Source organism: Calidris pugnax, unplaced genomic scaffold, assembly GCF_001431845.1.
Source record: "Calidris pugnax isolate Ruff unplaced genomic scaffold, ASM143184v1 scaffold9, whole genome shotgun sequence".
Lineage (NCBI taxonomy): Eukaryota > Metazoa > Chordata > Aves > Charadriiformes > Scolopacidae > Calidris > Calidris pugnax.
Window position 1 is genome coordinate 5,059,921 of NW_015090778.1, and position 16,398 is coordinate 5,076,318.

Genomic DNA, 16,398 nt, shown 5'->3' on the forward strand with positions numbered 1-16,398 from the left:
CCCTTTGCGGGAGCTCTGGACATGCCTGCACCTCCCACCCTGAGGGAGAACGGGGTGTGGGGACCAGGGTGGGAAACTTGGCTGCCCCGGGCCACCGCAGCACGGAGACAAGGACTCACCCAGCTTGTTGATGCCAATCTCTTGCAGATCCTCCCACGTCAGGTCCGTCACGATGGTGATGGAGTCGTAGCCGTTGTTGACCAGCTTTTTGTGGTACTGAGGCAACCCGATGGCACTGAGCCAGTCCATCAAGTCAGCCTGTGAAGGGCACGGAGATGCTGCCGTGAGCATCGAGGCACGGGCAGCACCTTCATCCATCCCCTCCCTGCCCACGGCCAGGAGACTGCATTTTCGGGATCTTTCTGACTGCATTAACACAGGCTATTGCAGCACGTATTTAATTACAGACCCCATTCCTCTCCTGTCCTGGGGTAAGAGAGCTCTGAGAAAAGACATGGGGAAAAGAAGGTGCCAGACCAAAGGCCGGGTGCCAGGGACTCACCGGGATGTAGTTGGGCAGCCACTCGGCGATGCTGAGCTGCCCGATCTCGGTGGAGATCTTCTTCCTGTGGCCCGGCTTGGTCACACCGATGGCTGTCAGATCCTAATGCCAGCAGAGTGGGGCTGTGGTCAGCAGCGGCGTGGGGAGCAGGGGGCAGCAGGTACCCACTGCCAGCAGCTCGAGGGGTGCTGCCCAGCATGGGGAAAGACCTGCCTTACCTCCGGGGTCATGCGGCTGATGGTGGGGACGTCGTAGCCAGCGTTGAGGAAGTTGGCGGTGTACGACTCCAGCTGGAACTCACTCAGCCAGTTGTAAATGGCTTCTGCATCCTGGGGAGAGGACAGTGGCTGCAGGGGCTGGAAAGACCTGGCTGCTCCAGGCAAGACAACAGAATCTCCTTGGGCAAGTCCCCACCCTGTCCTCAAGACCCAGTCCCCTCTGTCCCCCGTGCACTGAAAGCTGGGCTGAGAGCCCCAAATGTGGCCCTCTCACCCAGCACACCAGGTCCCCACTTGGCCCAGTTACCTTGCCCTCGAGGAGCTGCTCAGGCCGCAAGAACTGGTGGGAGAAGACCCTGTCTCCAGGAGGACAGCCGCCTGGGGTCTGGTGGCTCTGTGGCCCTGGCAGAGAGGAGACAGAACTGTCATGGGGGCACTTGAGCAGTGAGCAGCCCCCGGTGCCTGGGGGGACAGCTGTCCCCAAGGCCCATGGTGTTGGGACATCCCTCACCTGCTGGGGAGGTCAACTGCCCATTGCGTGGCTCTGATCCCAAAAGGTGCTGCTGGAGGTCATCACTGGAAGAGGGCAGTGGCTGGGGGAGAGAAGGAGTGAATGGAGGAGGAACCCCCCTCAGAGACAAGCCCTGTTGTGCCCCCAGGAGCAGAATGGGGGTCCCCATGCTGGACCACTGGGCACAGCTTCACCCAGCAAGAGATCTGAGCAGGATTTGGCCCAGGGCCCTTTTTCTCCTCTCAGATGACACAGGACATGGCAGAGATGCTGCATGGTACCAAACACAGCCTCCAGCTCCACTCAAAGGCCAGCTGTGCTATGGGAGGGCAACCGGGGACCCCCCAGGAGCATCTCTCTGCTGAATCCTGGCAGCAGACAGGTGTTTGGTGGAGGATGCTCAGGTCCTGCAGCCCCTCATTCACCAGGGAAGGTGCTGGGGCTCCATCTCCAGCCTGATCCAGGCCTTGGGGAGCAGCACGGGGGGAGCAGGGGCTGGTGCCTACCCTGGCGTTCTCGATGAGGATGCTGGTGCTCTGCCCGTTGGTGCCCTCGGTGCTCTGGCCGCTGCCGGCACTGCGGATGCTGCCGATGCTGCCCTCGCTGCCCACGCTGTTCCTGTCTCCTGCTGCTTGGGGCAGGCGGGGAGGCCGTCAGCAGCGCCCCGGCATCGGGGCTGACACAGGGCACAGAGGTCCCCAGCAGGGACCCGTGTGCCAACACAGTGATGCCAGTAAAAACCAGCCTCCCACAAGATCCCTCCGGCTACAGATGTTACATCGGTCCCTCCCGCCCCCTGGCACACACAGAACAGACAGGGTGACCCGGGCTGGCAAGGGACGCACAAAGGGGACACGGGGACACGGCCTGGCCGAGGACATGGAGAAGGAAGGGGCTGCTCTATGGGCTCCCCTAAACTCCCTTTCCCTCTTGTCTGGCTGTTTCCCCTCCCCTGGCCGGGAGGTGGAAGGAGAGTCTCCCCCTGTGTCCCCCTGCATGGGCAGGGCTGGGGACAGGGGAAGGTCCCCAGCCCCTCTCCCTCCCCAGCTGCACCCCTGACCTGAGCTGTCAGGGCCTGGGGCCGTCCGGGTTAGGGTGACGCTCGGGGCTGCCTGGTGAGGACACTCGTCGGGGAGGTGCTGCAGCCCGCCGGGGGGGACCGGGAGGGCCCCGGGGGGACCCTGGCGCTGGTGCGCGGGCGCCACGCGGGGGACAACCATGCCTGCATTCAAAGACAAAACACGCGAGGTCAGAGCTCGTGCGGGAGGCAGGGCAGGGGGGGATATCTGAGCCTCAGCCCCCAAATTACCACCCCACCAATGGCACAACCCCCTGTGTCCACTCGAGTCCTTCTCTCCCCCGCCTAGCTAGCCAGGGCTGCAGGGACCTGTCCTACAGGAGATGCTGGGAAGGCTGGGATGGTTTCACACAGGGGATTGTCCCCAGCATGCCTGACACGGCCACTGACCTGTTCGCTTACTGATGACTTCAGCGATGGAGGGGGGGAAGTATCCGACCCGATCGGTGCCTTTTTGAGCGTCGTGGATGTGCCCCTTCCATCGCCCATCCGGGTGCTGCTCCAGGACCTGACGCGGGATGAGAAGAATGGGGTTGGTACCTGGGGCCGTGGCAGTGAAGGGATGTGGGGAGCGGGGAGCAGCCTCACCGTGATGACATCTCCTGCCCGGACATTGAGAGCAGTCGGGTCATGGAGGTTCCAAAAATCCTTCAAAGCTCGGACCTTCAGGATTCCTGATGCCTCTGAAGACAAGGGATGGAGGGAAGAAAGAAGGTGCCAGAGCGCAGGGGGAAAGAGAGCAGTTCAGGGAAGGTGAAGAGAGAAAACAAGAGCAAGGAGAGGGGAGAAGAGAACATTAACACTGCAGGAAGGACTTGATCGCTGGACATTGCCTGCATGGAGGACGGGGGCATGCCTGATGGGACTGGGATGCTGATGCTCATGGCCAGGCTGATTTAGGCCATTCAGGAGGAGCACTGGGAGCCTCAGGGAGGTCCCATGGGGAAGAAGCCCCTCTCAGTGCCAGGCAGCACCCAGCCCTGCACCAGCCCCACCTCACCTCTCAGCAGCTGCTTGATGTCCTTGCTGGCGTGCGAGGTGGTGAACTGGTTCACGATGTCCAGTGCGGTCTGGTTGTAGGTGTTCCTGATGTTCACGTCGACGCCACCCTGCCCAGGAGGGGACATGGTCAGGGCCAAGCTCCACAGCTGCCAGTGAACCCGTGTGGGACAGAGGGACCGAGGGGAAGGGGGTGATGGTTGACCTCCAGGGGCTTGTCCCCCTGTGCAGCCCTGTCCCCACCGCCCTCACCTCCAGCAGCAACCGCACCACCTCCGTTTTGCCGTAGAGCGCGGCCTCGTGCAGCGCCGTGCCCGTCTTCGTCTGCTTGTTGATCTCAATCCCAGCTTTCAGCAGCTGCCTGGTAGGAAGGAGAGAGAGGCATGAACGGCTGGACACAGACATCAGGAACAGGTGATGGGCTGCTTTGTGATGGGAAGGGGACAACCCCCTGCACCACGGAGGCTTTGGGAACAAGGGAGGTGGGTCTGGGAGGAAGCGGGACTGAATCCATGATGGGTTTCTTCAAGATGGGGTAGCATCCCGGGCTGGTGGGGGGTTACCTGATGATCTCCTTGTGCCCGTTCTTGGCTGCCAGGTGCAGTGGGGTGGTGTAGTTGGGGTCAGTGGAGTCCTTGGACTGTCCCTCCAGGAGGGCGACACACAGATGGCTGTTCAGCAGCAGCTGGGCCACCTGCACGGGGGCACAGGGGTGAGCGGTGGGGTGCAGGTACCCCAGCCTCGGGGCTGGCTCTGTGTTCCTCATCCTACCACTCCCCCCCACCCACAGCCTCAGGGCTCGGCCGGAGCCGGATGGTGCTTGGCAGGGCCACACTGTCGTGAGGGGCCGTAAAAGGTCACAACAGCCAAAAATAGTCTTCCCATAATCAGGCTTTTCAGACCAAGCCCTAAAAAACTCCAGTCTCTCCAAGCCCAGAGTGACTCTCAGCATCTCAGGGCAGCCCAGAGGCACAGAGGAGTTATTTTTACTGCCCTGTTTATAGCTGCAGACATTATAGATACTCCAAAAATGGAAATATCCCCCTGGCTCCCCCCCCGTGGGGGGCACAGGACGGTCTGGCTGGCCACACTCCAGCCCTGTGGTGCGGTACTGGCTGGGCTGGGGTCTCACAGGGCACGGAGTGTCCCCATCCTCATGAACCATGCGGGGACCTCAAGCACCCGAGCAGGGCTGGGCACTCAGGGCTTGCAGGGATTAGCCAGCTCAGCCTATCTGTGCTTAAATGGGAGCAAAGCTGGGCTGGGTGGGGGGAGGCTGCAGGGAACTGGGAGCAAGGACTCCTGGTTTCTCTCCCAGCCCTGCCACGAGGTCAGGAGCAAACCCTGCAGCTCCCAGGTTCAGGATCCAGCCTTGCCCAGCAGTGGGAGGAGGCAGGTGCTGCCTGACGGGCTCTGAGGTTCAGGTGGAGGCAGAATGGTCACAGCCAGACCCAGTGCTTTGCCCCCAGAGGAACCAGCCGGCTCCAGAGCCGCTCCTGGAGAAATGCCCAGGGCAGGGCAGAGCCCTGCAGGACTCACCTTCAGCCGCCCAAACTCGCAGGCCAGGTCCAGGGGGGTTTTCTTCGCCTTGTTGATGAGGCAGGGGTTGGACTGGTGCTGGAGCAGCATCTCCGACTGCGGGGGAGCAACGTGGTAGAGGGGTTCAGCATCATCCCGCACCCCCGCCTCCCTCCCACCCACCACAATGGGGTTTTTCCCCCCCCCATTCCCAGAGAGGCTCATGGTGGGTGTGTGGGTGTCTTTGGGCTCTCACTTACCACCTCGTAGTGGCCGTACTGCGCCGAGAGGTGCAGCGGGATCTGCCCGTCCAGCGAGGCCATGTTGACGGAGGCGGCGGCGCGCAGCAGCACCCGCACTGGCTCCACGCGTCCCTGCCAGGCTGCGTAGTGCAAGGGACGCATCCCTGTGGGGGAAACGGGGCTCAGCAGGGCTGGATGCGACCCCCCGGCCTCGCTCGGGGGGCTGAGCCAGCTGCCGGAGGCACGGGGCCATGCTGGGGGGTCACCCCTTACCATTGCTGTCCTTGATGTCAACAGTGGCCTGTGCCTCCAGCAGCAGTGAGATGAGGTCCAGGCTGCCACCCAGGGCTGCGTGGTGCAGTGCTGAGAACCTGCAAGAGAAGGCAGGGTTCAGCCCAGCTCCGGTCACTGCCACCCTGTCCCTACAGCCCCTGCCTGCACAGGGACATGGGCCAAGGGCTGGGACAGTCACTGTTTGTTCATGGCTACATCCCTCCTCATTCCCCGCTCCCAGTGCCTCAGTTTCCCCACAGGAAAGCTCTCCATGCCATCCATGCCCCAGTGAGGGATGCAGCGACCCTGTGCACCCCCTGAGACCCCAGCAAGAGGGGTCCCTCACCCCCCTGCCATGCATGGGGACAAGGGATGGAGAGAGATGCATCTCCCCTCTCCACGGTGCAGCCAAGCAGCCCGAAGCCACATTGCTCACAGTGTCCTGCAAACACACCAGCCCTGTGGCTACTCCTGGCCCCTCCGCCAGCCACCCCCTCCCCGTGCCAGCAGGGATGCCGGGAGCCCACGGCACAGCGTGGGAGGCCGCCGGCAATGAAAGAGCCCTGTGTCTCGGGGCTGTGAAAGGGGCCTGTCTGCCCGGCGCTCCCCCCGAGCTGTCACGTGAAGGGCCATGGCCAAGGAAGGGGACCCTGCACCACTGGGGATTAGCCCATGGGGTGTGGGGGGCTCCAGGAGGCGCCAGCCCAGGGCTCCAATGGGCTCAGCAGTGTCCCAGCTCTGTGCTGGGAATGCAACCCAGCCACCATAGCTCTCCTCCCAACCCATGGTCCCAGGACACCCCCTGATCCCTGCACAGGGTCACAAAGAAGGGACCTCCTATGTGCACCCCCTCCTAGGAGGGACACTAACCCCAACAGAGAGGGCTGCTCCCTCCTTCGATGCAGCCACCATGTCCCTGAGCTCCTGCCAAAACCTCTGCCTCGAAGCAGGAATGCAGGAGGTACAAAATCCCCCTCCAGCCAACTCTGTGGGATCCCTGTGGGGCCAGCTCTGCCCTGGGGGCACCTGCACAAACCCACGCTTGCCCACCCCATCATCTCCAAGCTGGGAGCAAGGCGATGCCTCGCCGAGGTCACTGCCAGCAGCATGACTCTCCCAGAAGGGTGCACATTGCCATCTCCGTGTGCAGGTCCCACCTCCCCACCATCCCCTTCCTGCACCCCTGTAAAACCCAAAACACCACCCGCACTGTTAATACCCCAAATGCCAGGGGTTAATACCCCCCTCATGTGGCCCTCTGAGGGGAAACAGACTCTTTACCCTCCTTCCCAACAGCAGCTCTCCTGGAGCTGCCTGAGCACAAGCCCTGTGCCTTATCAGAATCAGATCATTGCTTCTATTATTACATTTTTTTTCTATTAAGCTCCATCTGCACAGTATTATTTTAAGACAGAGCCATCCTGCACATTTTCAACCCCCCACTGGCCTGTTAGGACTCATCATGGACACCTCCTCCTACAGAGTCCTCGAAAAGAAAACATGTAGAAATTAGGTACAACAACAGTACATAAAACAATGCTAATAACTCGCAGGTCAGAGTTAATTCAATAAGAATAACATGCTTATTTATTTTATGGGTCTTTGTGGTTTCTTCAGCTCTCAGTACCCAGCTTATTAAGTGCTTGGATTTTGGAAGCGATGAGCTACACAAATACGATGTGGTCACTTGGCAACCTCATCTTTTCTTTCTCTAACCCCCCTCAAATGAAGAGATTTTGCTCTTGGGGAATTACACATGGACACAAGCATGTGCAGGCAACGGGGCCAGCCGGGTGCTCCTCCATGCTTTGACCAGCACACAGGACACCAGCTGGGTGACACACTGCCCTCCCTTTTCACCGCCAGCCCTGTGGAGGGGGACGCAGAAGAGCTTTATGAAGGATTTTGCAGGATGGATTGAGCACAGCCCTCAGGCTGGACCCGGGCAGGTGTTGGGTCTGTCTCTGCAGGGCTTGCCCTGGCTTTGGGATGCTGTTGCTTTCTCCTGGGCTCAGCGGCTTCCCTCGAAAGCTTTATGATCCCCAGAGCTGCGGAACTGACTGGATACTGGGGAGAGCCAGCCCACCCACGCCGGCAGCAGCGGCACCCAGCACCCTGCTGGGGAGCACTCACCCGTCCGCATCCTGGTAGTTCACGTTCAGGCGCTTGGCAGATCCCAGGAGCTCTGCAGAGAGAAGAGGTGAAGGTCAGGGCAGGAGGCAGAGCCCGTGCCCCCCAGCAGGAACCCTGTCCCGCAGCCACACCGACCTCCCAGCGCGCAGAACAGCGCCTGGCCCATCCCGGTGGCCTCTCCTCTCTCTCCACATTCACCTCCACAAACCCTCAACGAGCTGGCCCAGCTCGAGCTCAGACCCTTTCCTCCCTCTGTCCCTCCTGCTCCATCTCCGCGCGCCCCCGGGATGGGTCAGATCCCGCAGTTCCTGGCACCCCAGCTCGCTGGGATGGCACTTCCCTCCCCTTTATAGGCAGCAACACCCCAAAACTGCTGAGCGGGGCAGTTTTGTCCCCCACTCACTCCCTGTGCCCGCTGCTGCCACCAAAGCCTGGCCCACAGACCACATGGTTGGCATTTTTATGGCCGGGGCAGAGGCTGAAGCCTCCAGCCATCAATGAGAGGATTGTGCCACCTTGGATATCCCCGTCCCCTTGTCCGTCCCTCCTTCTCCTTCAGGGACCACTGAGCAGCAGAGGATGCTCACCCCACCCTCGACACAGCCTCACATGCACCCCCGGCTCCCCGCTCCTTCCCGCAATTAATTCGAATGAATTCCTTCCTCCCACACAGAGAGGACTTTTTATTCTTCACGGAGGGGTTGAGAGCGGATTAACATCTCTGGAATTCATCCACCAAGTCAAAAGGGAAAGAAAGGGGAAGGTATGTGGGGGGCAAGAAATGCCGCTGCTCCTCCTCTGCCCTTCCAGGCAGCCCCATGGCCGAGCCGGGGAGGATTAAATGCTTTGAAAGGTTTCTGTGCTGTTTCCTATGGAAAACCAAAGTCCGAGAGCTGGGCTCTGAGCCCGGGGTGAAACAGCTGCTCAGACCCCACTGAAACGTGGTGGGATCCAGGGGAAGGAGCCCTCTCCCTCACAGCCAGGCAGATCTCTGGGGCTGCAGCTCCTTCACCCCCTCTCCTCTTCTACTTCCTCCTCCTCCATTCCCTTCTCTTTCCCTCCTCTCCCAAGCTCTGTGCCCACCTCGCATGGCAGGTCCCATACAAAGCCACACTCTGCTGCATGGCCCCTCTGCCGGAAAGGAGAGCTGAAGAGGGGGCCGGCTCATTCATCCCCCTCTCCTCTTCTTCTTCCTCCTCCTCCTCCTCCATTCCCTTCTCTTTCCCTCCTCTCCCAAGCTCTGTGCCCACCTCGCATGGCAGGTCCCATACAAAGCCACACTCTGCTGCATGGCCCCTCTGCCGGAAAGGAGAGCTGAAGAGGGGGCCGGCTCATTCACCATGCAAATGGATAATTAAAGGAAACCAAGGAACGGGGCGTTCATTACTGCAATTTACAGTGTTTTGTAAACAGCCTAATTAATGCAAAATGGGCTTGGAGTGGCTGCTGGTGAAGGACTCGTGACTCCTCGCCACAGCTCAGGGGATCAGGACAAGATCACCCTAATTACCTCTTCTAGGGGCTGTTCCTGTTCCGAGCGGCAGCGAGCAGCTCCGCCATCCCAAAAGCCCTTCCTGAAGGAACCAGCTCCCAAAACCACCCCTCGGCAGAGCTCCCATTTTTCCCTCGCAGCCCCATATTGCCCAAAAACCCAGGATCTGGGATCTCCATCAAGGACAAGCTGCTTCTCTTGATCCCACCAGCCAGGAAAAAAAATAACATTTCACATCTAAACTGGTCACTTCTGATCTGAGTCACGGAGCGACCATAACCTCCGAGCCCCGCGGTGCCTCTTTCACGGAGCAAGGACTGCACTTGGGGTGTACAGCAGAGCCAGGAACGGGGTCACCTGTGGTGGGCAAAGGGCTCATCCTGCCCCTCCAAAAGCCTTGTGATGGATCCTGGAAGAGGGGAGCAGGAAGGGCCGGGCAGTGTTTGCTGCTTGGGGATTTCCAAAGGACACAATCGAGATAAAATTAAAAATAAACGAAGGGTTTCACTAAGCTGTAGGTAATGCCCATGAAGCCACCACCTCTCACTCCCTGAGCCTTTTTAATTGGGGCTTATAAATAGGAATTTTTAAAGGATGCTCTCTCCATGGGAACTCAAGGCCAATGTGTGGGTTTGCTCCCATCGGCTGCAGCTGAAAATTGCCAAGGGTTTGCTGCTGAGAAAGGGTAAGGAGGAAGAGGAGGAGGCGGAAGAAGAGGAAGAAAAGGGGTCCTTACCCATGGCAGGAGGAGCAGAGTGGAGCTGGGCGGGTGATGATGGGAAGAGAAGGGCTGGATGGAGATGCCCACTGAGCATTAGCACATCCAAAAGAAGCAGAACCACCCCACAGCCTTGGAGGCTGGTTCTGGAGTTGAGCAATGCCAGCTACTCAAAGAGGGAGAACTCACCCAAAAATCCCATTCACGACCCCTCCTACAAGGGGACCAGGCTGTCCAGTGAGGTCCAGCGGGTGTCCCAGCCCACTCCCCAGCCCCAAGAGGCAGCTGTCGGTATCTGTACAGCAAAATGTTTGTGCCTTTGCTCCTCTCCTCGAGCAACATTCCTAAAATTAGTTCCCTGCTCTGGCAGCCCAGCAAGGTCAGGACGCGGGGCAGGACCACACGGACGTGGCGCGGGCGGCTAGGAAAGCAGGAGGTCCCAAAAAGCAGAGCCGGGAGCAGCATCGCCTTTGGGGCTCTTCCCAAACACAAAAGCAGTGACTCTTAAATCCACCCGGGGCAGGAAGGGCAAGAGCTCATCCCTGGTTTGCAGCTGGGTAAATCGCTGCTTGGGGAGCTGGAGGGTTTGCAGCCGGGCTGGAAGGTAAAGCGTGGGTAGGAAAGGGGCCAGACACCCTGGCACCACGGGCACCAAGGTGTGAGCAAAGAGAAGGGTGGAGGGATGGAGGGGAAAAGGGAGCAGAGCTGAATGGGAAGGACCCTCTCACCAGCACTGTCCCACTGCCCACCTCTGCACCGTACGGCAGGCAGGGCTGGCAAAGCAGCCCCAAAGGCAGCCCTGCCTCCGCAGGCAGCCAGCGCTGGGATGGAGTGAAGCCGTGGGGCACCAGAAGAGCTGCCAAGGGGGTGCCACCAGCCCCCATCGTGCTCCTGGGGACATGGTGAAGGGAGTCACACAGGACACTTCCCTGCATCTCTCTTCCTCTTTCCATCCATGTGCTCTTTTTGACTGATTACCCTGTTTCTCTCCCTGTTTCTTCAGCCACTTCTCTCCCTGTTGGTGCCCTGACAGCTCCAGGCTCCCCAGCCTTTCCCACCCAGACGTTTTGGGGCTCAGCAGGGGCCAGGCCATTCTCAGCCCCACAGCTCTCCCAAAACAGCTGGTTTGGAGGCGCAGCTCCAGCCGGGAGACCGCAGATGTGGGCTGGGAAAGGGCTGAGGGGTCAGGGCCAATCCAGCCACGGCACTGGGATGGGGTGGCTGGACTCTCCCCAGCTACATCATCACCTCCTTTGGGTTTGCACCGGGGCGGGAGCACCCACCGGCCTGACCCGCACCCCCACACGCCAGGAAGATGAACCCATACACCCAGCACTGAAATACAAAAAGCCCTGAAGGGGATGTTTCCAGGGGAAAACCTGGCTTGGCTCACCCTCAGGGTTAACTCCGGCTGCGGGTTCCCCCTGTTTGGCCCCGCTCCCCAACACGACCCCTCCAAGGGGGTGCCGCCGGGGCCCCCACTCTGCTCTGCTTCCCCGCTCCGGCGTGTTTGCCGGCGCCTGCCCGGGCAGGACGAGGCTCGGCAGCGCGGGGCTGGGGCTGAGCAAGGCCTCCAGGGATCCGGCGAGCTTCTGTGCAGCGTCTGGCTGCCAAGCGGCAGGCGGGAAGCACCTCCGGAGCGTTCCGGCAAATTGCTTACAAATGTAGAGCCCGCCTGCTCCGCCGGACGGGGCAAAGGCATCATGGCCGCCCCCTCGCCAGACGGAGCCGAGACCCTCGCCCACGGCATCCAGCCATGGCTGGGGGGGACCTCTCAGCCCTCAGACCTCTCAGCCCTTGAAAAGCCCTTGGCTTTTCAGACCCTCGCTGGTGGTGGTGGGGTTGGGATGGCACGGCCCCACACAGCACGTTTCCAACCAGCTCCCCCGAGCAAGCTGATGGTGCTGCACCCCATAGAATCATGGAATCGTTCAGGTTGGAAGAGACCCTTGGGCTCATCGAGTCCAACCATCTACCCTACTCTACAAAGTCCTCCCCTACACCATGTCCCTTAGCACTGCATCTAAACAGCCCTTAAACACAGCCAGGGATGGGGACTCCACCACCTCCCTGGGCAGCCTGTTCCAATGCCCTATCACTCTTTCGGTGAAAAATTCTTTCCTAATGTTCAATCTAAACCTACCCTGTTGGAGCTTGAAGCCATGCCTCAGTTTCCCCATGGGGATGGGATGCACAGTTCCCCAGGAGGGACTGAGCTCCCTGTGGGGTTCAGGGTGCTCCTGGGGAGCAGCCGACCAGGGTGGGTGCCTCACCTGCACCGCTGGCAGCCAGCCTGGTGCAAACATCTATTTACCCCCACAGGGTGCTCACCCAGCTGTGCCAGCTGTGTGGAACCAGGCATGCCCTTGCCCAGCCTGGCCAGCACCATGCCGGGCACCCTGTGTCACCCTGGGCCCTTCACCGGAGACATCATCTGCCCCCGGGACACCCTTGGGCTTGGCTTCGAGGGCTGGGAGGTGGACATGATCCCTCCAGAGCGCTGAACCGCTCACCGTTGGCTGGAACGAGTGACACACGCTCGCCTGGGTTTGGCTGGGGAAGGAAATGCCCAAATATCCTGTGTCCCCCCCTTCAAACTGCCCCTTGGAGAGTCCTGCCCTGCCTCAAACAGACAGTGAGGCTCCAGAAAATAGTGCTTTTGCTGTGACCCCCCCAGTTTTGTCCACCCAGCCTTTGTCTCTGTGCAGGACAGACAGATCTGTAACTGGAGATGCACCTACTTGCTAGAGACACCTTGTAAAAACACACCTTTCTGCTCGTCCTGTGTCACAGACCCTTGTATCTTCCCCTTGCCCTGGGAAATCACATCCCCACGCCGCTGGCAAATATCCCCAGGCTGTGGGCCTCCCCACACAGCAGGTCTCAACATCCCTGTACCATGAGCACCCCTCCATGTCCAGCCACGAGCATCCCTGCACCACCAGCCACAAGTCCCCCTGCACTGCTGGCCATGAGCACTCTCTGGGCACTGCAGGACCACCACCCTGCTGCCCTGAGCGATGTGAGAAGGATGGTGAGAAGGATGGACCAAATACATGCACATACCCTCTCGGGAAAATAAAATACACCTGGGGACTATCACCACTAAGCAGCTGGAGGAGCTAATCAGCTGCAATCTTGCACCAGCTGTCTCCAATGGTGGTGGCAGCCTCCTGAAGGCGGAGGTGGCAGGAGGTGGCAGCTTCACCCGACCTGCCCTGCCCAGCCTTGACCTACACCGATGGCCTGGGGTGGCCCTGCCTCAGCACGCAGCGGGTTCATGGTGGGACTCAGGAGAAACTCAGTGTCTTGCCCAAAATCAAGACAAGAAGAGGTGATGTCCATCCCTCCTCTGCAGGAATCACCCTTCCCCGTCACCTCTGTGTCCACAGGCACGTCCGCTGTGGCCACCCACACCCGGCTCCTCCTGGCACAGCTTCCCGGCAAACCGGCTGCTTCAGGTGCAGTTTCCCAATAATAGGTCTGGAAGAGATTTGCCTGCTTCGATAGGGAAGGAGCTCGGCCACAGAGACCTTAAGAAACTCAACCAAAGTTGCCCAGCAAGCTTGGGATGGAGGTTGGGTGAGAGCCAAGGTCTCCTGACCCCAGTTGCCTGCTGAACCACCAGCCTGCACCCCAAACCCTGAGCCCAGCACTGTGCCCAGCTCCCTGGGCAAGCAGGGACCCTCCTATTTACCCTGTGGTTAAGGGGAGTGAATTTGGGGTGCAGCTGCCTGGGATACCCAGCTGGGCATCCATCCCTGCATCCCAATGCCATGGGTGTCCAAATGTCATGGGTGCTTTCCTGCCCGCAAACTGCCTGTGCTGGGGTTTGAGGCACCCCTGAGAACGGGCTCCCCACCAACGCTGACAAACAGGTCCTCCACCAAGCCAGGCACCGAGGGTGGGTCCAACTGGGGCAAAGCCACTGGGTGAACTGGCAGGGACTGGGAGGCTGTAATTGGGGCAGCAGATTCCCATCGACACAGGGCAAACAGCAGCGATGGGAGAGAACAACACAGTAGGGAACTCCTTATCTTTCCCTACACCAGCGTCTGGCAACTCCTTGAGAATAATTGGTGTCTTCATCCCTTGAGAAACCCACCAAACCCAAGTGCAAGACACACCAGACCTGGCCAGAGCCCTGCCTGCTTTGACGCTGCACAGGCTGTATGATGGCACACAAGTCCTGCTCCTGGTTTTGGCACCCTGGGTCCAGATGGAAAAAACTTGGGGGGCTCCTCACAGCATCCTGAGGGCTGGAGCCATCATCCCGAGGGCTGGACCCATCATCCCTGCACTGTGAGCACCCCCAGGCCAAAACACAGACGCCTTGTCTCAAACCTCAACAGTCTCCACCATTTACCCCTGGTTTGAGCTCCAAATCTCTGGCTTACAGCCACACAGAGCCCAAGGTATCCCTGCCACCAAGCTGCTTCTGCCAATACATGTTTGAGCCTCCCCGCCTGTGCTGTCTCCTTCTCTAAGCCCTCTTGTCCTGCGATGTGTTCAGACATGACGGTGGGTGATGGTAAAAGTGGGTGATGGCAAAGTTTGGGAGTTTAAGAGGCCCAAAGCACTTCCTTTCCTCCCTTGGCTGGGCTGGGGACCCACAACAGGTGAAGGAAGCAGGGTCTGCGGACAGATGGCAGCAGGGCCATGGAATTAACTAGGAACCTTTTTCCTTCTTTGGGCAAGGCTGGGAGCCTTTATCCCAAGAAAAACCCAACAATTGAGTTTTTTAAAGAGGTTGGCATCTCCGCATGGCACATTCATCCATCGCTCACCCCCAGCCAAGCTGCCCCAGGATCCCCATCAGACCCCCAATTTCCCCCCGTCGTTTCCCCCCAAAAGCAAAGCAGGAAAAAACAGGCAGCTTGTTCAAAGCGAAGGCTCCCAGAACAATGAAAGGAAAAGCGGAGTCGGAAACCTCGTCCCCATCCGCGCAGCTGGGAAGAAGGTGCAGCTCTCGCCTCTTGTTCCTGAGGCTTGGCGAGATGGGGACGGAGGGGGCAAACGCCAAGTGGGGGAAACAGCATCACAGGAGTCCTCTGAGGCTGGATTCACCCCTTGCAAAAGCTAAACACTCCTGCTCTGTGTTTCAGGCCCCTAGAAGGGTCTCAGATGCGCAGTAGGATGAACAGTGCTCACTTCCCTTCCCCGCAATAGTTTGGGGGTTCACAATGACCAGCGCAATGCGCCCCAGCCCAGCTCCCTCAGCAAGGGGGAGAGGTAACACCCCCTCTCCACAGAGCCAAAATCGCATCCCCCAGCCCCGGACAGGATGGAAACAGCTGTGAAAGGCTTTGGGTGGGGGAAGCCGGGCGGCTCCTTCAGAGATACAAGGGCTCCTTTCCCAGCTGGCCGGGGAAACGCGTTACCGGGAGGTGAAGTCACCATCCCTGCTGGGACCTGGCTATTCCGCTCTCCAGGATATGAACTCAGAGGAGCTGTATTTGCCCAGGGAAGAGGTGGAGCCTTTTCCATTTCCCCCATCCTTCCGAAAGGACAGGACGCCTCCTGAGCGGGAAGAGATGGGGCGATAGCGCCGGGGGCCGGCGGCCAAGGGCGAGCTCCGCCTGTGCCTGAGGTGCATCACTGGGCACGCCGTAGGGCCAAGAGCCACCCATGGCCTGCAGGACATGGGGACCAGCAGAGCATCTGGTCCAGCATTAACACCACACCTTGGCTCCCCTTCAACTGGTTCCATACTGGTTCCAACTGGTTCCCCTGGGAGCCAGGGAAGGGGCCGTGTGGCTCCAGTGCCCCCCAGGTACCCAGGCAAAGCGACTGCACCTACAGACACCCTCAGCGCTCTCGTTAATGCCACACCAAGCAAAGAGTGCGTTAATATAATCTGTGGAGGATGCTCAACGGATCGACGAGGGCAGAAATAACACAAAAGGGACTTAAGGGAGATTAGGAGAACAAACCCAGGCAGATTCAACCTGGGAAAATTGCAGACTGCGGCATCTGGGGAAAAATAATCCGACCGGCAGACGGTCAATGGGAGGAAGAAAGAGGGGAAGCAGGATGTGGGGGGACGGTGAGAACAGTGTGAGTGTGGGCACGGAGGGAGCTGCCGGGGAGGAAAACAACCCTGTGTAGGGGGGGATTCTCAGGGTCCCATCTTCCATTGCATGCCCAGGGTTGTGAACACGATACGGGCTCACAGGGGACATGAGAGGCTCGGGGGGACACGAGAGGCGAGCGGCAGGAGCCGGCAGCCAAAAGGCTTGCCTTGCCCGGGAAGATTAGGGCAGGTCAGTAAGTCTGGATTTGCTGAGCAACAGTTAATTAGGGAGGGCGGGCAGCGACGCAGCAACCCACCTACACCTGGAGGGTTTTGATGCTCGAGAGGAGCACGTAGCTATTTATTTCATGGTTCTAACAGCCCCAGATAAAAATTAGAGCACTCAAGAGCGGGCGGCAAAGCCCTGTGAGCTCTAAGGAGTGATCCAGCCTCGGATCCAGCCCTCTGCTGTAGCTTGGATGCTTGCAGCAAATCATGCAGCTCCTAGGGGCAGTGCGGCAAGGCTGAGGCTGGGGGACAGGGCTGCCACGGCCCTACAGCAGTGCCCCCCATCACTGCCAGCCTGGTACCCACACGTGGCAGCTGGCTCCTGGGAGCTGCTCTGGGCCAGTGGAGTCATTGCTCAAAGCACACAGCGATGTGGTGACTGGAAATCCTGTGACATCCTCCCACTTCGGCCC

At 59.7% G+C, this 16,398-nt stretch overlaps 1 protein-coding gene across 1 annotated transcript in view; it reads right to left on the reverse strand.

The window, feature by feature from the left end:
* The window catches only part of CASKIN2 (CASK interacting protein 2), a 35,794-nt gene that overhangs the window by 5,615 nt on the left and 13,781 nt on the right, over positions 1–16,398 (reverse strand). The window contains exons 3-18 of the mRNA XM_014950019.1: positions 7,475–7,526; positions 5,342–5,439; positions 5,087–5,232; positions 4,848–4,943; positions 3,872–4,002; positions 3,561–3,669; positions 3,310–3,418; positions 2,898–2,992; positions 2,700–2,817; positions 2,292–2,453; positions 1,738–1,859; positions 1,232–1,313; positions 1,028–1,122; positions 721–831; positions 503–604; positions 120–258 (exon numbers count right to left, since the gene is read on the reverse strand). Coding sequence (XP_014805505.1) covers positions 120–258; positions 503–604; positions 721–831; positions 1,028–1,122; positions 1,232–1,313; positions 1,738–1,859; positions 2,292–2,453; positions 2,700–2,817; positions 2,898–2,992; positions 3,310–3,418; positions 3,561–3,669; positions 3,872–4,002; positions 4,848–4,943; positions 5,087–5,232; positions 5,342–5,439; positions 7,475–7,526 — 1,767 coding nt within the window. The remainder of the gene's footprint in view (positions 1–119; positions 259–502; positions 605–720; positions 832–1,027; positions 1,123–1,231; positions 1,314–1,737; positions 1,860–2,291; positions 2,454–2,699; positions 2,818–2,897; positions 2,993–3,309; positions 3,419–3,560; positions 3,670–3,871; positions 4,003–4,847; positions 4,944–5,086; positions 5,233–5,341; positions 5,440–7,474; positions 7,527–16,398) is intronic.